The sequence below is a fragment of the Crocuta crocuta genome, unplaced genomic scaffold (genome assembly GCF_008692635.1).
Source record: "Crocuta crocuta isolate KB4526 unplaced genomic scaffold, BGI_CrCroc_1.0 scaffold128, whole genome shotgun sequence".
In the NCBI taxonomy this organism is placed as follows: Eukaryota; Metazoa; Chordata; class Mammalia; order Carnivora; family Hyaenidae; genus Crocuta; species Crocuta crocuta.
The window spans coordinates 818,010-840,702 of NW_027532232.1; the positions used below are offsets into that span (position 1 = coordinate 818,010).

Genomic DNA, 22,693 nt, shown 5'->3' on the forward strand with positions numbered 1-22,693 from the left:
TATCATGATAGCTCTACCCACAGAACAATGCCAGGTACGTTAGAGGAAATCAGTAAATACTTGAAATCGTTTTCAACACCCTGGACATTTACATTTCTTATTGGAGTGATAATAAGAGAGTTTCAGTGTACATGGTGTCATTTTTAAGTAGGCTTATAGTTTTATAGCCATTTAAATTGAGGATTTATTGCTCATCCTTATTGCCTCCATGACAAGATGATCTTACATAAAAGATGGGAATAAAGTTTAAGCAAGAAGGGGAATATCACGTTTGTACGTACATTTTAATTGTGAAATGATAGAGTAAGAATGATGGCTTAGTTCAGTCCCTCAAGGACCACAGAGACCCCCTTCTGCCGTGTCCTTTACAGAAGTCAAGCAGCTATGGTCAGTCACCTGCAGACACAGTGTCTAAACTTGGTATTATTGGAGTGTTTATCCATAGTGAGTCAAAATATAACCAAGTTACTGAGTCTGCCCTTATATTTAAATAGATAATAGTATAAATGTATTCAGTCCTTCATATACATGTTCATCTATTGTGGAAATATTATGGAAAACTAAATAAGAAATGTGGTCTTTTAGGCTGAAAATCAGTCTTTACACTTGATCAAGAATAGAGTTGGTGAGATACTAGCTTTGGAGGTGACAGTAGATGTAGGCATGGAAAGTGTGTTTAGGGCCACCTGGATGGCTCAGTGGGTTAAGCATCTGACTCTTGATTTCCACTCAGGTCATGATGTCATGACCGTGAGATCAAGCACCAAGTCAGGCTCTGCTCTGGGTGTAGAGCTTGCTTAAGATTCTCTCTCTCTCTCCCTCTGCCCCTCCCTGGCAGGCGCCCTCTCTCAAAAGGAAAGTATTTTTAGACAGGCAGGTGAGAGGCTAATGGCTACTGTTGAACTTGGCCAATGGTATATCTAACCCTAGTACATTCTTATCCTTAATGAGCCCTTCCAACTCAGGATTAGATTTGACTGCTGTTTAAGGACTTTGGCATGTGTATCAGTTGGGAGTCATTATTTTTGAAAAAACAAAAACAGAATAATCTGACTCACATAAGCCAAGTAAAACAGAATTTATTTGAACAATATGGGGCAGCTCATTGCATGAAACAAAAACCGTGTATTTGACATGTGACAATGTATTTATTTTGAAAACTTAGACTCTGCCAAAAACATTAAGAATGACAAAGGAAACGTGTGTGTGTGTGTGTGTGTGTGTGTGTGTGTTTCCCATCTATTTTTAAACTTATTTTGGGGCTACTGAAGTCTTTAAACATTCATTAAAATACATAAAAATATACTGAAAGTGTTTCTGAATAATTTTCTGTCCTACAAAATGATTTCAAACAATGTAAATCTGTTTTGAATGATTTCTCTTAAATCATAAACATTAACTGTATTCTATCATAGGGATATGGGAGACAATATGACATCTATCACGGAGTTCACCCTATTGGGATTTCCACTTGACATGAGGATTCAGATGCTTCTCTTTGGGCTCTTCTCCCTGTTCTATGCCTTCACCCTGCTGGGGAATGGGCTCATCCTGGGGGTCATATTGCTGGACTCTAGACTGCACACCCCCATGTACTTCTTCCTCTCCCACCTGGCCATCGTCGACATAGCCTATGCCTGCAACACGGTGCCTCAGATGCTGGTAAACCTCCTGAAGCCAGACCAGCCCATCTCCTTTGCGGGCTGCATAACACAGACCTTTCTCTTCTTGACTTTTGCTGTCACAGAATGTCTTCTTCTGGTGGTGATGTCCTATGATCGGTATGTGGCCATCTGCCACCCACTCCGATATTCTGTCATCATGAGCTGGAGAACCTGCATCACCCTGGTGGTGACTTCCTGGACCTTTGGAATCCTTCTGTCTTTGATTCATTTGCTGTTACTTCTACCCTTACCCTTCTGTAGATCCCAGAAAATCAATCACTTTTTCTGTGAAATCATGGCTGTTCTCAAACTTGCCTGTGCGGATACACACATCAATGAGATTATGGTATTGGCTGGAGCAATTTCTGTACTAGTGGGACCTTTCTCCTCAATTGTAATCTCATATATGTGCATCCTCTGTGCCATCCTTAGGATCCAGTCTGGGGAAGGTCAAAGAAAAGCCTTCTCCACCTGCTCATCCCATCTCTGTGTGGTTGGACTCTTCTACGGCACAGCCATTATAATGTATGTTGGGCCCAGATATGGGAACCCCAAGCAGCAGAAGAAATACCTCCTCCTATTTCACAGCCTTTTCAATCCCATGCTCAACCCCTTAATCTATAGCCTTAGGAACTTAGAAATTAAGAATGCCTTAAAGAGAGTGCTGGGGGTGAACCTGGGTGGCGCAGTCAGTTAAGCATCTGACTCTTGGTTTCAGCTCAGGTCATGAACTCATAGTTCATGAGTTCCATCTCCACACTGGGCTCTGTGCTGATAGCACGGAGTCTGCTTGGGATTTCTCTCACCCTATTTCTCTGCCCCCTTCCTGGCTTGCCCTCTCCATCTCTCAAAAATTATATATATTTTAAAAAAGAAAGAGTCCCAGGAATGGAGAGAGCCTTATGAAAATATTATGGCATCGGGGTTAATAGTGACCTGGGAAAATATTATCTCAAGAGGTTCCAACTCTAGATTAGCATGGGAATTATCGGAGATACTTATTAAAAATACAGCCAGTCCTCTGAACCACCACTTAGATAACTGATTCAGTAGATGTGGGATATATCCTAGAGATCTATATCTTCATATATTGTCCAGGCACCTGGCTAGCTCAGTTAGTTAAGCATCTGACTCTTGATTTCAGATTAGGTCATGATTTCACAGTTCCTGAGATGGAGCCCTATGTCAGGCTCTGCACTGACAATGTGGAGCCTGCTTACGATTTGCTCTCTCCTTCTCTTTCTGCCCCTCCCCTGCATCCTCCTCGCTCGCTCGCTCTCTCCTTAAAATAAATAAATGTTCACAGGAAAGGTACACAATGAATGATGGATAAAAGAGAAATTAATAAAAGATAGAGTGTCCAAAGGGCTAATTGATCCTTTGAAGATTAAAAAGGAAACAAGATAGGGAAAGTGCATGATCTATTATTTACCGGTTACTCTTCAAATAAACAAATCTCAAATGATAGCCTTACAAACAGGAATTTCCTCATACTGTATATGGAATGGCATGTGCATTACTGTAATCTCAAAAGAAAAAGGGTTAAGTGAGTTTTTTATGCAGTTGCAAAGATTTCCTCCTCATGAAAGTAAAAATAATAAATAAATAAATAAATAAATAAATAACACTAAATTCTATGGTGGCTAAATAGGCAAAATTTTGATTTTATTACTTTTACATTTACAATTTTATTTGTTCTTTTTCTACTGCTAGAAGAAAATAACATGGTTTTTAAGGTATACACAGTAAATTAATACCTTTTACAAATTGCATTTTTTAAATTGTATTTTGGTATATAGTTAAGGTTCAGGTACATGAGAAGCCATTAAATTTGAAGATAAGTAAAAGCTTTTAAGCATAGTAATAGGAACATCTTAGTTGTAAATTAAACCCTGAAGTAAATTAAAACACAAATTCTATCAAGCTTTAGTGGAATTAAACTCTGCTGAACAATTACGAATGGAGGGGGTAAAAGAAACTGCTTAGTTGTTTCAAAGTGTTTTATATTATTGAACAACTATCATTTTAAGTGTTCTTGCTTATGGGGTTACTGCTTAGTCCTTAATAAGCATACTAATCTTTCTTGGTTAACTTTTTTCTATGGAAATCCTGATGATCAGACTATAGAACCGTAATTTTATCATCATTGTTTTTCTCGTGTGGGACTTCTTCATTGGGAGTTTATGGGCACTTAGGACCACATGACAGTCTTCAGTGGCTCAATAGATCCAAGGAAAAGGGAAAAAAGGAAAATCAATTCAACTTCTTATGAAAAAAATGTTGGTGGCTTTAATCTTGGTCATCAGTTTGGTAGATCTAGAAACTAGTTTTCTGTCAGTTAATCTGGAATTGATCAGAATTGTCAGAACTAATATATGGCTCAAAGAGCCTGGAATCAGAACAAATGGAATTGAATAATACTGAAAGGTATTACTTCAAAATTGTAGAAAAACTCCCCCCAATAGATCACAGTTTATTCTTATCATGAACCTCGATGTCTACAAGGTTTCTGTATGAACTTCTATATGAAGTTTCTATACCTTGGGCTGTGCTCAATAAATTAACAAGTTCTCCCTCTTTATTTTCCCAGTTTTCAAGATTCCAAGTGAAACATCGATAGTAACAATTGCTATTTTCCATTAATTAGATATGTTATGACTTTCTGAAGATATGTTCATCCTTGACTCAGATACTGAGTTCATCAATTAAAAGCTAACATTTTGTTAGGGCAGCTGGGTGGCTCAGTCGATTAAGTGTCCCACTCTTGGTTTTGGCTCAGGTCCTGATCTCGTGGTTCATAAATTCGAGCCCTGTGTCCAGCCTTGTGCTAACAGCACAAAGGCTGCTTGGGATTCTCCCTCTCTCCATCTCTGTCTGCCCCTTCCCTGCTTGTATGCACACACACACACATGCTCTCTCTCTATCTCTCAAAAGAAACAAGTAAACATTAAAAAGCCAACATTTTGCAAACCAATTATTGAGGTAATTTACTTTGGGAAATGTTTGCATTATCAATGTATTAATTTTTATCCTACTTCTAAATGGAAATGGTGTCCAAATTCTGGTGGATCTTGTGATAATCGTATGCTTGGCAGTTATAGAAAATGTCTGCTGCTAACAGATAATGTAAATATTTAAGAATATATTTATTGCAATTAAGAGTTAATCATGTTATGTGTTCTTTTCCTTTGTATATGTTTATTTTATATATGTTTATGTTTTACTCTACTTTTTAGAAAGTTTTTATTTTCATTTCTTAATGTTTGTTTAATTTGAGAGAGAGGGTGAGCTCGCCAATGTGAGCAGGGGAGGGACAGAGATCAAGGAAGACAGAGAATCCCAATCCCAAACAGACCCTGTGCTGTCAACACAGAGCCATACACGGGGCTTAAAGTTATGAATGGTGAGATTTTGACCTGAGCTGAAATAGAGTTGGATGCTTAAACAACTGAGCCACCCAGGTGCCCCTGACCACTTTTGTTTGAAGTAAGCTCTACACCCAACCTGGGCTTGAACTCATGATCCCAAAATCAAGAGGTGCATGTTTTCTGGACTGAGCCAGGCAGATGCCCCTACTCTGACCACTTTTAGAAGTTGTTCATAAGTTAAAATAATGTTACCTTGATATGTACTAGAAAACATGTAATTTTGAGATGATGCATTTCCCAAAGTTAAAGTTTGTTTGGTATCATAAACATTTATATTTAACTTTCTTATTGTCTTAGCTCAAAGTTTTTACTTTTTATAAATGATGGTCATACAGTGATGAATGAGAAAAATCCTATTGTTCTCAGGATTTTAGTTTGCTATTATTTTTTTCTTTTATATCTCAGTTTCCAGATATTCCCATTTTTCTACAAGTCACCTGAAACATAAAAAGAAACTTGATCATTGCAATCAGTTTTCCCCAAGTTTATGGGATAACCCCAGCAAGCCAGGAATCACCCTGTAATGAACTCACTAGTTTGTAAATTGCATGCTTGATTGATAAGAGATTTCTCAGGTAACACTTTGAGTCCCTTACATCCAGTATAGAAAACAGGATGCAAATAAATACGAAATCATCAGAGGTAGGAAATCTCTCCCAATCCCAGAAGAGGCAGGAAGCTTCAAGGGGATGCTGCCTTCCCCTGGCCTGAGGGACTAGACATAGAAACTCCTCACCTCCGAATAGAGATTAGGGAATATTGCCAAGGTTGACCTACTTGGGTGGTGAGTGCCCTAGAAAGGCCCCCCTCAGGCAGGTTCTAATAAGCCCCACTGGGACACCATGTGTCTCCTTAGACTCCGCGGTCCGCTCCCTGCCGCCATAACCTGCTCTCTATGGCATCTCCACCTCTTGAGTCGTTGGCTGGAACCAGCCGATTTTTCCGGGTCCTTCCTGGCCCCCTCTGCTGCTACACAAGGTTGCCCGGAGTGCGGCGGGGAGGAGCTGAGACACAGAGGTGCATGCCGGCAGCTTCTTCGTTGCCACACCGCTTCTGCTTCCTTCCCGGTTCCCCTGCACCACCTGCAGGTGTGGGGGTCAGGCCGGTGCTGGCATTCATGAAATCCACGTAATGCCAAGCTTTGCAGGGCTGCGGTGACGGGTGCGGCCTCCGAGGTGCGCCCTGTGGCCGGCTCTGGTTCCGGACCGTGTGTCCTGCGGGGGAGGAGAGCAGAAATAGGGAACTGCTTTGTCCCCTTCCCAGTGGGGGTGGGCATGCAGTGCAGCTCACAGCCCACCCCTCCAGGGAGCCCTCAGGCACTACCAACTAGGTTGAGGCCACCGAGGAATAAAAGTGCCTTTTCTGGGGCGCCTGGGTGGCTTAGTCGGTTGGGCGTCCGACTTTCGCTTAGGTCATGGGAACCCGCGGTTCGTGGGTTCGAGCCCCGCGTCGGGCTCTGTGCTGACTGCCAGCTCAGAGCCTGGAGCCTGTTTCAGTCTGTGACTCCCTCTCTCTGTGACCCTCCCCTGCTCACGCTGACTCTCTCTCCTAGAAATTTAAAAAAAAAAAGTGCCTTTCTGAGGATTCTGCCACCTTTTGGGTCAGGAACAGGAGTGAGGGCTCTGTAGCTCCCACAGAAGCTCCCAGAAAGCACGATCCTGCCCACCCTTGAGGTCCTTTTACCTTCTGAGGTCCCTGAGTCCAAATAAGGTCATCTTATTTTACTTTATCATTAATTCCTCTTAGACACAGGGTAGCGTCTACCCTGCTGTGGGCTATCAAGCTTTATTTTAAGTGTTTCTGCCAAGCTTTATTTTAAGTGTTAGAAAAGTAAATATTCTTTGTTAGTGTTAAACATATATGCTCATCATTCACATTCTATATGAATAATTTCACGGGAGTATTAGATGCACATTTTATAGACAAATTGTATAAAGACGTTTTGGGTTTGAGGTTTGGTTAATTTGCTTCATTGGTGGAGAAATGTCCATGTGATGGACATTTACTTGGAAAAGATAGCACTAACGTAAGGAATAAGAAATTCCTGTGTCATGGGTTTAAAACAGAACATATGGAATAATCTTCTTAGCCAAAGAGAATTATAGGAGGGTATATTACAGAATGGTGTTATGTCAGGAAAATTAGCATGTCGGTTATTGTATAAACTGTGCATTTACTTGTCAACATAGGTACATAGGCCAGCAATATAGTGGATACTAAACCTATGTCATTTGCTTAACTTTCCTTAAGCTTAACATCAAGGACAGCTAGAATATATTCCATAAGTATGTGTAAGAGTTAGATTTTTCATAGCTTGGAAGATACATTTGTGTAGGGGGGATGGGAAAAGTATAGAAAGTGGTGTGTGATGTGGGAGAATGAGATAATCATTTCTTTTTATAGGATTTTTGTGTTCATGTGTATCTTTTTATTTATCACTGCTCTTTCTTCTAAAGCACCTTTTGACCAGAAAATCTTCATAAAGCTCGGCACAGTCCACCTGCTTTTACTATGTCCTTCTACAGCGCCCAGCACAGAGGAGGCACTCAATAGTGTGATTAACTATTAACTTTAAACAGACTCTTAAATAGGCTATATGATTACACGGAACTGACTCTCAGTTCTTCCTTATGGTCCACAATAGTTCTTATATCCAGAAAACTCACTTATCCTATCAGCCCTTACCCCTGAAGACAACTCTTCAAAGACTTGGCTTGTAACTATGTAAGCAAATAAGATGAGTTAGTTTTTAGTTTTTCCTTGCTACGTGCAGGTGAGCAGTCCTATGCTTCCGCTGAACCAAGAGTTAACAGCAGGTGATGTTCTTAGGATTTCTGCTTTACCCATGCCCACTACTTTAGAGGCTAACTTGCCGACTCGTCACTCTTCAATATTTACTATTTAAAACACAGCTACCCTATGACCCAGCAATAGCCCTACTAGGAATTTATCCAAAGGATACAGGAGTGCTGATTCATAGGGGTAGATGTACCCCAATGTTTACAGCAGTGCTTTCAACAATAGCCTAATTAATGAAAGAGCTTAAATGTCCATCAACTAATGGATGGATAAAGAAGATGTGGTTTATATATACAATGAAACACTACTTGGCAATGAGAAAGAATGAAATCCTGCCATTTGCAACAACGTGGATGGAACTGGAAGGTATCATGCTAAGTGAAATAAATCAGGCAGAGAAAGACAGATATCATATGTTTTCATTCCATATGTGGAACTTGAGAAACTTAACAGAAGACCATGGGGGAAGGGAAGGGGAAAAATATTTTAAGTAGAGAGGGAGGTAAACCATAAGAGACCCTTATAGACAGAGAACAAACTGAGGGTTGAGCAGGGGGCAGGGGACAGGGGAAATGGGTGACGGACATTGAGGAGGGCGCTTGTTGGGATGAGCACTGGGTGTTGTATGTAAGTGATGAACCACAGGAGTCTACCCCCAAAACCAAGAGCACACTGTATATACTGTATGTTAGCTAACTTGACAATAAATTATATATATAATAATTTATACATGTATATATAAAATAATAAAACACAGGTTACAGCAAGTTCTGACTTGCTGTATTTATATATGAAGTGATTTCCTTCTTAGATATTTACTTTAGAACTTTAGATTTACCTGATTATTCATTAACCAGACAACAATTTACCGTTTTTGAAATTCTGAAATTGTTCCTATGTAAATTAATGTACCTCACTATGCCTGAAGGGTTACATTTGAACCTGGAACACATTACAGTGTTAAGCCCCCCCGTAACCCCTATCAGCCCATATGAAATTTAATCTACTTGCATTTTATTTGATTTTTTAAACTAATACCTGTCATGTAGACATCAAATAGAATAAAAAATAGATAAAAGATAAGTATATCCAAAATGTAATTGTTTTTTTGTTTTTTAAAACTTTATTTTGAGAGAGAGAGAGGGCATGTGAGCAGGGAGAGGGCAGAGAGAGAGAGAGAGAGAATCCCAAGCAGGCTCCATGCTCAGCGCAGAGCCTGACATGAGGCTCCAATCCATGAACTCCGAGATCATGACCTGAGTCGAAATCAAGAGTAGGATGTTTAACTGACTGAGCCACCCAGACACCCTCAAAATTTAATTGTTTAAAGCACTTCACAAAGCCTTCAGTTAGTCTTAACAAATTTTTAAAAATCTATTTTAATACATACCTCCAGGGGTGAAATTCCTTTCAATTGCTATACTTTACTTCCTTTAGGAAGAATGGGCTGAACATGGCATGATTATAGTAGAATATATTTTAAAAGAAATCAAATATAATATAAAAAAACGAATATTTAGGTATTTGTTCATTTGTTTATATTCATTTATTTGTCCCTTCAACAAATGTTTATTAACTCCAGGGATATAAAGATTAACAAACTATTTCACTGCTTTAGAAGAAGTCAAATTTGAAGCAAACAGAGCTACCATATTGAAAGAATATTAATGTACTCTGGCCTCCTTTTCAGTGTCTTTAAAATTGGCTGTCGGAAAATCATGGTTTGTATTCTATTTCTTTTTTCATTTATGTCCTCATGTTGAAGGAATAAAGAAAAATGAGGAAAGAAAATTACTATTTTATAAAAGGGTAGATTTGAGTGTATCTCACAGCCAATATCTTCCTATGCCTTATGCGTTTAAAAAATAAATTGAGAGAGGAGCCTGGATGGCTCAGTTGGCTAAGCATCAGACTTCAGCTCAGGTCATGATTTTGCGGCTTGTGAGTTCAAGCTCCATATAGGGGCTCTCTGCTGTCAGCATGGAGCCCGCTTCAGATCCTCTGTCCCCTTCTGCTCTGACCCTCCCCCATTTGTGTGTACTCTCTCTCTCAAAAATAAATAAACATTAAAATAATAAATTTAGAAAGTTTGTTAAGCACAGAAAATGATAATATTAATCTAAAATCAAATAAACCCTGGTCATATATGAAGAATATTTAATATATTATTTAAATTCTATGTCCAGATGATTATACATGTTATCAATAATGCTTATAAGAAAAAAGAGAGCCTGGGTGACTCAGTTGGTTAAGCCTCTAACTCTTGATTTCAGTTCAGGTCATAATCTCAAGGTTCATGGGTTCAAGCCCCAAATTGGGGTCTGCAAGTATGGTGCAGAGCCTGCTTGGGATTCTCTCTCTCTCTCTCTCTCTCTCTCTCTCTCTCTCTCTCTCTCTCAAAATTAATAGATAAATAAACTTTTAAAGGAAACTGTAAAAAATAATGATTTCAAGAAAACAGCCATCTCATCTGTTGCTGTTAGGAATGCTTCTGTTTCTTTTCCTGGGTCTTTCTTCAATGGAGTTGCCTTAGTTCAGGGTCTGGTCCTTACTTTTAGATCCAGCTTTGGAAATTTTGCTCAGGGCCTACATCATGCTATCCAAAGCACAATAGGATGGAGCATAAGCCAGAGTTTCTAAAGTTCATTTATTTAAAATTCAAAATGCGACTACAAAATAAGCAAAGAATTTTGCTGATCAACACATTCCTTCTTTGTGGACATATCTACTCAAAAAGTAACTTGTTGCCTGATAATTTGGTGGACATGAAATCAAAGCAAGAGAGGCTAACCAGAGATCTTTTTGACTAGGGGTGCTGGTCACCCAAGCCATCCATCTAGGCTGTAGACATAGAATCACTGGGTGACTAGGATTGTAACAAGTGGTCAGGCTTCCTGTTTCCGAAGGTCATTACAGATGCTCAAATTCTGCCTCTCTGACTTTGTGTCTATGCTCCATATTGATCATCTCCTCTCTTTTTCCCATTGTCTGTCTCCGGACAGGTGGCCCACACAAGTGACTCCCCGTGGGTTCACTGTCACATCCTCCTCCCCTGCCTCCCTGAGGTTGTATCAAAGCACCTTGACTAGACTTTTCGGAGGTTCCCAAAGTCTCCAGTCATCTATTTCCCGATATTCTCTTGTTTATCAAGTCTACGATAAAATTCATAGACTAAGTATTTTATCACTAACTTGATGTGCCCATTTCTCAATAGACAAACTGTATTACCAATACAGTGTCAATAATTTGTTTCTATTACCTTCTTATAAAGTATATTTTAATTCATGGTGCTGTGGTCAGCCACTGTTTGTTGGTGTAACTAGCAATTTCTTGTGTTTTGGATTTCAGTTATAATGCATGTTATAAATATGAAGGATTGAATTAACAGCAAGATGAGTATATTTCCTCTTTCTCTTCATTCTAAGGTATGACCTTAAATTTTTTCCCCCCAATTTTATTGAGATGAAATTGACAGAGTCACCTGGGTGGCTCAGTCTGTTGAACATCCAACTTCAGCTCAGATCGTGATCTCCCAGTTTATGAATTTGAGCCCCTCATCAGGCTTTCTGCTGTCAGCCTAGAGCCTGCTTTGGATACCCTGTCTCCCTTTCTTTCTTTCTTTTTTTTTTTAATTTTTATTTATTTCTAGGAGAGAGATAGAGAGAGAGAGACAGCGTGAGCAGGGGAGGGCCAGAGAGAGAGGGAGTCACAGACTGAAACAGGCTCCAGGCTCTGAGCTGGCAGTCAGCACAGAGCCCGACGCGGGGCTCGAGCCCACGAACTGCGAGATCATGACCTAAGTGAAAGTCGGACGCTTAACCGACTAAGCCACCCAGGCGCCCCACCCTATCTCCCTTTCTATTTCTCTGCCTATCCCCTCTTCTATCAAAAATAAATATTAAAAAAATTGGCATACAACACTATAGAAGTGTAAAGCATATAAGCATAAGGATTTGACTTAAAAATATTGTGAAATTGTTACCACAGTAAGTCTAGTTAACATTTATCATCTCGGATAGATATGAAAAAGAAAAAGAAAAGAGGTTTTCTATTTTGTGATGGGGATCCTTAGAGTTCGTCCTCTTAGCAGTGTTCAAATATAGGGGCGCCTGGGTGGCACGGTCAGTTGGGCATCTGACTTGGGCTCAGATCACGATCTCATGGCTTGTGTGTTCAAACTCCACACTGGGCAATGCTTCGGATTCTGTATCTCCCTCTCTGCCCCTCCCGCACTCTCCCTCTCAAAAATAAACATTAAAAATTTTTTAAAAAGTTCAAATATATCATACATCATTATTAACTAGAGTCATGATGTTATACCTAACATTCCCAGTGCTTATTTATCTTATAACCAGAAATTAGACCTTTTGACCACCTTCCTCCAATTCCCTCTCCACCCACCCCCTTCCTGGTAATCACAGATCAGGTTCTATTCCCTGTATAGGTTTGGTTTCACTTGTTTATTCATTTTAGATCCCACATATAGGCAAGATCATGCCATATTTGCTTTCTCTGTCTGATTGATTTCACTTAGCACAATGATCTCATGTGGTCACAGATGGCAGGATTTCTTCCTTTTTTATGGCCAAATAATATTCCAACATAGATGTATACCAAAACTTCTTTATCCTTTTATCTATCAGTGGGTACTTAGGTTGTTTCTGTGCCTTGGCTATTATAAGCAATGCTGCAATGAATATGGGGGTAGAAATACATTTTCCACATGGTGTGCTTTTTTGGATATGCTCCCAGAAGTGGAGTTGCTGGCTAATATGGTAATACAATTTTTAAGTTTTTAAGGAACTTCCATATTATTTTCTTTAGTGGATGTACCAATTTACATTCCTACCAATAGGGCACAAGGGCTCCCTTTCTTCTAGCATTTGTTAACGTTTGTCTGTTGGATGATAGCCATTCTGACAGGAGTGAAGAGCTATCTTATGGGTTTGATTCGCATTTCCTTTATGATTAGTGATATTGAACATCTTGTCATGCCCTTGTTGGCTATCTGTATGTTGTCTTTGAAAAAAAATATCTATTTGGATTTTTTTGTCCATTTGGATTTGGTTATTTGGGAGAGTTTTTGGGTTTTGTTGTTGTTTTTGCTATTGATTTGCATCAGTCCTTCATTTATTTTGGATATTAACCCCTTATCAAATATATTGTTTGCAAATATTTTTCCCTTTTCATAGATTGTCTTTTCATTTTTTTCATTTTGTTGATCATTTCTTTTGCTATGCAGAAGCTTTTTAGTTTGATATAATTCCACTTGTATATTTTTTTTATTTTGTTGCTTGTGCTTTAGGTGTTTTGTGTGTGTGTGTTTATTTTGACAGCGCGAACCAGAGTATGAGCAGGGGAGGGGCAGAGAAAGGAGTAGACCCAGAATCTTAAGCAGGCTCCAGGCTCTGAGCTGGCAGCATGGAATTCAATGTAGGGCTCAAACCCACAATCCATGAGATCGTGACCCAAGCCAAAGTCAGATACTTAACCAGCTGAGCCACTCAGGCCTCCCTAGGTGTTACATTTTAAAAATTATTGCCAAAACCCATGTCAGGAAGTTTTTTTTTAACCTGTTTTCTTCTAGGAGTCTTATGGTTTTTCATCTTATATTTAGGTCTTTCATCCATTTTGAGTTAATTTTTGTGAGCAGTGTACATAGGAGTCTAGTTTTATTCTTTTATATGTGATTATCCAATTATTCCAGGATCATTTATTGAAGAGAGTGCCTTTTCTCTATTGGCTCCCATGTCAAATATAATCTTTATGAGTTTATTTTGGGGCTCTTGATTCTTTTTCATTGGTCTGTGTGTCTGTGTTTATGCCAGTATTACACTGTTTTGATTATTATAGCTTTCATATATAGCTTGGAATCAAGAAGGGTAATGACTCCTATCTTCTTCTTTCTAAGGATTGCTTTGACTATTCGAGGCCTTTTATGGTTTCTTACAGTTTTAGAATTTTTTCTACTTCTATAAAAATGTCATTGGAATCTTGACAGGGATTGCACTGAATAGATGACTTTGAGAACTATGGACACTTTAGCAATATTAACTCTTCTAATCCATGAACATGAGATTTAGATACTGATGTTAACTCAATCATGATTTCAGCTGAGGTAAGTAAAATTATTTTCTTTTCCAGAAACCATGCTCACTTAAAACTCCTCTTATTTCTACTATGTAGTAATTCTCTTATGTATTTGTACATATGTAGCTCTGAAACAATCCAGATTTCATGATTATTTTCTTTGTAATTTAGCTTGATATTTCTTAACTCCATCTCAGTGTCAAAGTCTCCATGTCACCACAGATGACATATTCCCCTTCTGTAAAATTAGATGTCAGTTTAAGAATTTAGCTTAAAGACAGACACTTATATTTATTTAAATATCTAAGTCTTCCTTCTCTCTTTCTTTACTTTTGATTCAGTGACGTCTTAAAGTTGTTTCCTAATAATTTTGTACACACCAAAAATTTATGAATAATAAATACAAGGGTTGTTTTGAAATAATTGTGTCATACAGCTATCTGGTTCTCTCTTTATTAGCAAAATGGAGAAAAATCGAACAATGGTTACAGAATTCATCCTACTCGGATTTTGTCTCATTCCAAGGATTCAGATGCTTCTCTTTGGGCTCTTCTCCCTGTTCTACACCTTCACCCTGCTGGGGAATGGGCTCATCCTGGGGATCATCTTGCTGGACTCCAGACTGCACACCCCCATGTACTTCTTCCTCTCCCACCTGGCCGTCGTCGACATAGCCTATGCCTGCAACACGGTGCCCCAGATGCTGGTAAACCTCCTGAAGCCAGACCAGCCCATTTCCTTTGCGGGCTGCCTGACACAGACCTTTCTCTTCTTGAGCTTTGCTCATACTGAATGTCTTCTCCTGGTGGTGATGTCTTATGATCGTTATGTGGCCATCTGCCACCCGCTCCGGTATTCTGTCATCATGAGCTGGAGAGTCTGCATCAGCCTAGTGGTAACTTCCTGGGCATGTGGCTTCCTCCTGGCTCTGGTCCATGTGAGCCTCATCCTGAGGCTGCCCTTCTGTGGGCCTCATGAAATCAACCACTTCTTCTGCGAGATCCTCTCTGTCCTCAAGCTGGCCTGCGCTGACACCTGGCTCAACCAAGTTGTCATCTTTGTGGCCTGTGTATTTATCTTACTGGGGCCCCTCTGCTTGGTGCTGGTGTCCTACTCACGCATTCTGTTTGCCATCCTGAGGATCGAGTCTGGGGAGGGCCGCAGGAAGGCCTTCTCCACCTGCTCCTCCCACCTGTGCGTGGTGGGGCTCTACTTTGGCAGTGCCATTGTCATGTACATGGCCCCCAAGTCCCGCCACCCTGAGGAGCAGCAGAAGATCCTTTTTTTGTTTTATAGTCTTTTCAACCCTATGCTGAACCCAATGATCTACAGCCTGAGGAATGCAGAAGTCAAGAGTGCTCTGAGAAGGGCAATGTCCAAGGAAAGTCATCCCCAATTGGAGTGACATTGGACTCACCAGCCTATGTGCTTGTTTACTGCCTACATCCAGAAAATTTCACAACTCTCATCTTAGGTATGCCTAAAGGACACAAGAGCAAGGCTTCCTCTTCCTTTGAATGAAAAGTTTTCGATATGTTGTATTCATTGATTATCTACAGGTGTGATTTTATCAGATACGATCTTTTTCTTTTATTGCTCATTGAATTTAATATCTGTGACATAAAAAAATGTTTAAATTCATGCTCTGGGTCCCAAAGGTTGAACACAGTCTATCTCTCTAACCTAAGTATTTAAACTCATAAACTGTATATATCGTGAGACTTAGAAGGAAAAAAAAAACTGTAGTGAAAGATAATGACCCTCCACACCCAGAGGCACACATCCATTCTCCCAAAATTGTATTTGCCCTGTTAAAGAATAACTATGAAAGAAACTCAGAGATATTTACTTAACGTGTTGTATGATGGTGAGAAATTTTGTATGAAGATTATTAACTCATACTAGTTAATAAACAAGCAGGCTGAGTGAAAGAACAAAACTAATGCAAAGAATATAGGAAAAAAGAGAAGAGAAGGAAAAATCTGTAGACAGGTTGGGAATAGTACATATTGTTCATAGCTTTGGAGATAAACTGGTTACTAGTAGCTAGCAAAAGAGCAAAACTGAGCATTCTCTCCTTGAATGGGCTGATACGGGGTATCAAAGAAAACATACATTTAGATTTGTTTATGGATTCTCCAGAAAATTTTGAGTGTTAAGCTGTACGTTATGTAGATGTACAGAGTATCTCAATATGTGGTTTTCTTTTTATTAGTGTCTTTTTATTAGCACTTCCACCTTGATTACTCCACATGTGCATAATTTCCTTCATTAGATGTTTTATCCTTGAAATAGGAACTTTGACCAGAGAATGTAAGTGGCTTGTATAGGATAGCTGGCTATTTTGGTTTGGTAGTGGATTAATTTTTACTGATTCATTCTACTTTACAGATCCAATGATCAGGGATGAATCCCATACATTTCAGGTGGCCTGTAGACTGTCACCTATACAGTCCATTTTCTAACCTGCCTGGAGACAAAGATGGCCACTTGTGTCCGGTCTTTCACAATTTCATATTAAGAGTGAGTGGAACACTCGTTCAGAAGAATAAATATGTTGCCCTTCACTTGGGGATCAGTAATTACTCAACCCAGGGGCATCTTGGTGGCTCAGTCAGGTAAGCTTCAATTCTTGACTTCGGCTCAGGTCATAACATAACCTCACGGTTCATGAGTTCGAGTCCCACGTCAGCCTCTATGCTGACAGTGCAGAACCTGTCTGGGATTCTTTCTCTCTCCCTTTCTCACTGTTCTCTCCCCTCAAAATAAAAAAGTAAACTTAAAAAAATAATAATTACTCAACCCAGTTCCTAATTACTGGACAGCAGAGCTCACTGAACATGAAAACAAAATGGGTTTTCATAATACTAATATTTTGGTCAGTGGCTTTCTCAGTGCCGTACCCTATGTGATGATAGCACTTGACATGGACCATCTCATTCAGGCATTATAACAAAGCCATGAAGAAGGTCCTATTGTCAGTTTGATAAACACATATCAAAAGTAGCAAATGTTGATATACACATACCAGATATACACATACCAGAAAGTAGCAAGTGTCTGGCCTGTATCTTGACAATCTGGCTCCCAAGCCCTCAGTACTTAACACAACAGTGTGCATTGTGTGCATCAACGTCAGTGTTACCAATAAAGAACAAAGCTAAGTTACTCTAGTGGTGAATGTGTTACATAGGAGGGCATGCTTCCGGCCTCATGCACCACAGTGAGCTGATCTGTGCTCTGTAAGGCCTGGAAGATGAGATCATTTATGGGAAGCTCGTTGTTATGCACAGTGTGTCCTATGGGCAGAGTCACAAAACTCATTGGACTTTTAGAGGAACACAGAACATAAAGCAGATGGACATAAAGGCCATTCTTATTGAGCTTGGTGATTCAGCTGAGCTAAGACCCAGAACCAGTACACCAAGATAACAACACCATAGTCTGTCTGTCTCTCCCTCTTTCTCTCCCTCTCTGTCTATCTCACTATAGGCCAGTCAGTGGACTTTACATATATATCTTATTTAATCCTCAAAACAGTCCTTTGAGGCAAAAGATGGCATCCCCACTTTACAAATAGGGAAACTCAGGCACAAAGAGATGGAGTAACTTGCCCAGTATCACAGACACTAACTGTCCAGGTTGGGATTGAACTAAGGCAATCTGATTCTTGACCTCATAGCCATAACCACTGGGTAACATGACCTCTTTGGGGCTATCTGTGGATAATGACCAGAGAGATCAACATAGTAAAACAAAATCAGTGACTAAGACCCAGTGATGGGCATGAGGCTTCAGATAGAAGCTCTGTTTGCCAGAGGAAGCACCTCGACTCTAAATTCATAAGCAGTAGGTGTGGTAACAAGAATGGACCTGGACTCCAAGGGTCAGAGACCAGAGGAGGGCCCTGGCCATGAGCTGCACAGGGAAGCAGGAAACAGTGGAAGAGAAGACAGATGTTTCAGTTTCACCTTGATCGAGTAGAATTAGAATGGATGGTTGATAGTAACTGACCTAAAGGAGCCCTTTCTCAAGACAAAGGAATTTAGATTCCCTTTTCGGTGTTGAAAATTGCTATAATAATCTTTCAGGTGGCTTTTATAGAACATTGCTCAGGTAGGGACCGAGTTTCACAGGTAAGATGGGAGCTCTCCAAAGACAAGAACTGGAATCTCTTCACCTCTTTTTCATCCACACTAGCACCCTGCCTCGAACATAGGAGGCATTCAGCATGCACTGGTCAGGTGCACACATGAGCCTTTCTCACTTAACTACATGCAATCTTCAACATTAAACTGTCTTATAACTTCCACATTTTTCCAAATCCTTTAGTATGGTAGAAAATAATTGAAGCTAAAATTTATTTGGCAATGGCTGTGTACCAGACACTATATTAAATTGTTTAGATGGAATCCTCACTTCAAAGCTGTGATGTATTAATGGTATTTTCATTTATAGAAGGGAAATGGAGGTTGAGAGAATTAATGAACGTACTCTATGCCACAAAAATATCGAGTAGTGGAATCAGAATTCAAATCCAGTCAGTTTGATGTGGGAAACAAAGCCTTGAGGCAGGCAGAGTAAAACATTCTTCCAGGAACTCCCTACTGTTTTACTGTTAATACATTTCTGGAGGGGAAAACAATCCTAGCTTGACAATAGCTAGTCTTCTGGGATCCTGGGAGTCTTCTTTAGCATATGAAAACCCTTTTCTAAACTTTCCTTTCTCTTTAGCTCCTCCAACTCCCTAGTATATAATCCGTGACTCCTCACAATCCCAAGAAGCTCTGCCCACGGGTTCTGTCCCTTTGCTTTAATAAAACCACCTTAAAAAACCAAAACGCCTTTTTGTACCAAAGACATCTCAAGAATTCTTTCTTGACTGTTGGCTCCAAACCCCAACACTTCAAGTCACTTCAAATCCAATCTAGATTAAGTGTATGCTTCTTTTGAAAAGGACCTTCTGATACTTACATCTTCAATGGCTAGACCAGGCTCAGAGCAGTACTTCAGTGAATGCTGGCTAAAAACGATCATTTAGCCTCAACTCCTCTCAAAACCAGGAAAAAAAAAGAGTACAGCTCATAAAATATGTAACCTAAATACAGCAGCCATTACTCTTTCAAAGTTAGACATTTTATTGTCCATTAGTCACTTTTAGTTTCAAATGCACTCAGTTCTTACAAAAGTTTCTTACCGAGTGACTATTGGTGATGAATTATATTTCACTTGCCAGTGATTACAAGGGAATTGTAAACATATTAGGAGAAGGTATTTACTCCTTAGTATAAAGAGTTACGTATCTTGATTTCTATCACGTGGAACAGAGGATATGAGCCTTTCAGAAAGAGCACGCCACATTGCGAAAGCCTGTGATTATGGTATGCTGGGAGGTGCTTGTGTGAGCAGAGCGGCCAAGCAGAGGGTGTTAATCCTCCTACGTCTTGCAAGATGGTGGAGAATTAGGAGTTGTTACTAGTGAAAATAATAGGGTGGGATGCCGTGGGTGGGAGTGAGTTCACCAGCCATTTGGAATCGAATTCCCCAGTGGCTTTGGCATGTGGAGTGGGCACGGACCGCCACTGACCTATAGGATGATTGTTTATTCTCTGTTAGATGGTTTAGACCAGTGCTCCTCTGGCCTCAGTGTGCATATACATCATTGAAGATCTTGCAAAAATGCAGGTTACAATTCAGCAGGCCTGAATAGGAGGGGCAGAGATTTGCAATTCTAACAATCTCTCCTATCTCACCGTGGATGGTGAGTCACAGACCGCACTAGGAATGTTGATGCGATAGAGAAAACTGTTAAATCTATGGTTCTTGGGGAGGAAAATGGAAAGAGAGTTAGAATGTGGTCTCACTGGACATTGCAGTTGTGATGCCTTTTCCCAGACCACAGGGAAGGGTCTGCTTTCCTTCCTTCCTGATGAACTTTGACTAGAACACTGATGTAGTTTCATCTGGTGTTTTGGTTCGGTTTGTTTTGCTGTTCTCCGCTAGTTGTTTGCTTTTAATTTGTGTAACACTGTTGAGCTGAGACAAGAGATGTGTTTGCTATCACAGTCTGATTTCGCCCTTAGAGGCTGGCTCAGAGGGCATCTGGGCTCCTATCTCAGTTCTAGCAGGTCACTGTGAGACCTTAGAAAAATCACGTAATTCCTCTGGCCATTGGTGTCCCTACCTGCAAAATGAAATGTTGGAATAGATGATCTGTAAGTACCTCTAATTCAATGCCTCTCAACTAACTTTCTAATATTTCACCTTTTTCCCTCTTGCATAGACAAAATGAAATGGATTATTTTGAAAGCCATATATACGATTAATTCCTGAGCCTTGCACATAGTAGGAATTCAGAAGTAAACACCAAATGAATGGTTTGCATATAATAATGATCTTGGAACTACGGATGGCATAAGAAATATTCCACATGAATTGTCCTCTCTCACCAAAAAAAAAAAAAAAAAAAGAGTTTTGTTATTCTGTTGGAGAAGAATTAATAATACCATTCGTTTGCAAAGGGTCCCAGATCTCTTTCTGGTATGTAACTGGCAAAATAATAGCTTGCTTTTATTGACTGCTTATGTCATATCAAGTACTATTCTGTGAGGACCTATCCATTAATATCAACCTAATCTTCACAAGAATTCCCAGAGGTATGTTTTACCATTAGGTTTCATTTATACATGAACATAATCAAGGCACAGAGATGTTAAGCACCCCTCACGGTTCACAGAGCTAGTGAGTGGCACATCAGAACCGTCATCTCAGTCTTCCAAAGACCATGTCTATAACTACTAAGTTAGGCTGTTCCCCACACAGCCTGACCTATGGAGCCCCATGTTATCTACCATAAAATAAAGCACAGGAAGAGGAAGGCTGAATTTTTAACTGGCCTGAAAATTCACCCCAGGAAAGGGGATAATAATATACCTACAATATTTTGACATATATAAAACGGAAGAATAATATATAAATCCATGAAAAAAATGAAAATATGTAGATACTATTCACAGAATAAATACAACCCAATAATAAATATCACGATGTCTTCATCCTCATTCAAGAAAATCTACTTTAAAATGAGAACCCATGGGGGCGCCTGGGTGGCTTAGTCGGTTAAGCGTCCGACTGTCGCTTAGGTCATGATCTCGTGGTTCGTGGGTTCGAGCCCCGTGTCGGGCTCTGTGCTGACTGCCGGCTCAGAGCCTGGAGCCTATTTCGGAGTCTGTGTCTCCCTCTCTCTCTGACCCTCCCCTGCTCACGCGCTCGCTCGCTCGCTCTCTCTCTCTCTCCTAGAAATAAATACAAATATTAAAAAAATAAAATAAAATGAGAACCCATGTTTTGACCAACGAATTGTGGGTCAAAGCTGATACTTTTACTGCTGGTGAGTATGGGGGTCAGAGCCAACATTCACAAGCTGCTGAGACCAGTATAAATAGGCATAGATTTTAGATGCTGAAAAATTTGGAAATATCTATTCAACACTTAAAAGTGGAAATAGCAATCTTAAGAACCTAGTCTAGAGAAATACTTAACATATATAATTGCATGAAGAAATGTGTACAAGGATTCTGAATTGAAATTTATTATAAATATACCAAATAATCTAAAATGTATTAATTTTGGACTTAGTAAATTATGATAAGTATATATGAAGTAGATGAAAAGGAGTAAGTATTATCTATAATGGGCTACAATAAATATTACTCATCAAATGTAATTAAATGAAGAAAATAAGTCATATTTTAAAAATTCTTTTTCATTTTATAGGAGAAACTTCTAGCTCTTCATGAATTCATACAGATGTATCCATACACATGGGTGCACATATATGTGTGTGTATTTATACAAGTCTGAGTATAAGGATGGGGTACATTGAAGTTGCTTTTAAATATTAGTAATCTTGAGAAATACCTACGTCTATGTTTTTTTTTTTATAATCTTACAATGAATACATATTCGTGTTATAACTTTTTTTTTTATAAAACCTTCTCTCAGGGCACCTCTGGACTCTTAAGTTCTCAAATATTTATCAGTACACATATTTTACATATCTTAGGGAAAGCCAAAATTAAGCAATTAAAAGCAGTTCAGAATCTTGTGGGGCTGCCGAATTGTATCAAGGTCTCTCTGAAAATATCCTTTTTGGATCTGTTTACTTCATTATTCAATCCTCTGCTGTCATGTTTAGGGGTAAGATGACCTTGTGTTACTAATTGAAATAATTTGAATGGGAAACCAAATAACATGAAAGTAAACTATGCTTTCCCAGACTCTAAGGCAGCTACGTGACAGAAAAAAAACCTAACATGTGCCATAAGGAGATGCTCTTAACAATGTGAATTGGTCTTGGAAGCCACTGATACTTGAGAATTACCAGCCCTCTCTCATTCCTTTTTTCTCCAAAGAAAATGCTGAGTAATGTATTTGGGGTAAAGGTGTAACAGACGAAGCCTCAGATCAAAGTGATTTTTACAAAACAGATGTTTACTTCTTGGTCCTGTTAAGTCCTGTGCAGGCAAGTGAGTCTTTCAGGCAGTGATGCAGGGACCTTCCATCCCATGGCCTCACCATTCTCCTGGCCTTGGAGATCTTCGCTTCCAGCCAGTGATGGGAAGAGCAATTGTGTGGGAGGTATACTCACTGCGGCCCTAGAAGTGGCACAAATCTTTTCTGCTTGTGCTCCTTGTGTAAGAATATGACACC

General features: G+C 39.6%; 2 protein-coding genes across 2 annotated transcripts; both read left to right on the forward strand.

The window, feature by feature from the left end:
- The first annotated feature begins 1,413 nt into the window (after nt 1–1,413).
- OR2A7 (olfactory receptor family 2 subfamily A member 7) lies at nt 1,414–2,361 on the forward strand. Its single transcript, XM_077778038.1, has one exon. It carries the CDS (start codon nt 1,420–1,422, stop codon nt 2,359–2,361), a length of 942 nt encoding a protein of 313 aa, XP_077634164.1. The 5' UTR covers nt 1,414–1,419.
- A 12,074-nt stretch (nt 2,362–14,435) lies between these two features.
- On the forward strand, nt 14,436–15,386 carry LOC144242951 (olfactory receptor 2A1/2A42-like). The gene has a single exon (XM_077777986.1). The coding sequence runs from the start codon at nt 14,445–14,447 to the stop codon at nt 15,384–15,386; it is 942 nt and encodes a 313-aa protein (XP_077634112.1). The 5' UTR covers nt 14,436–14,444.
- Nucleotides 15,387–22,693: the final 7,307 nt, after the last annotated feature.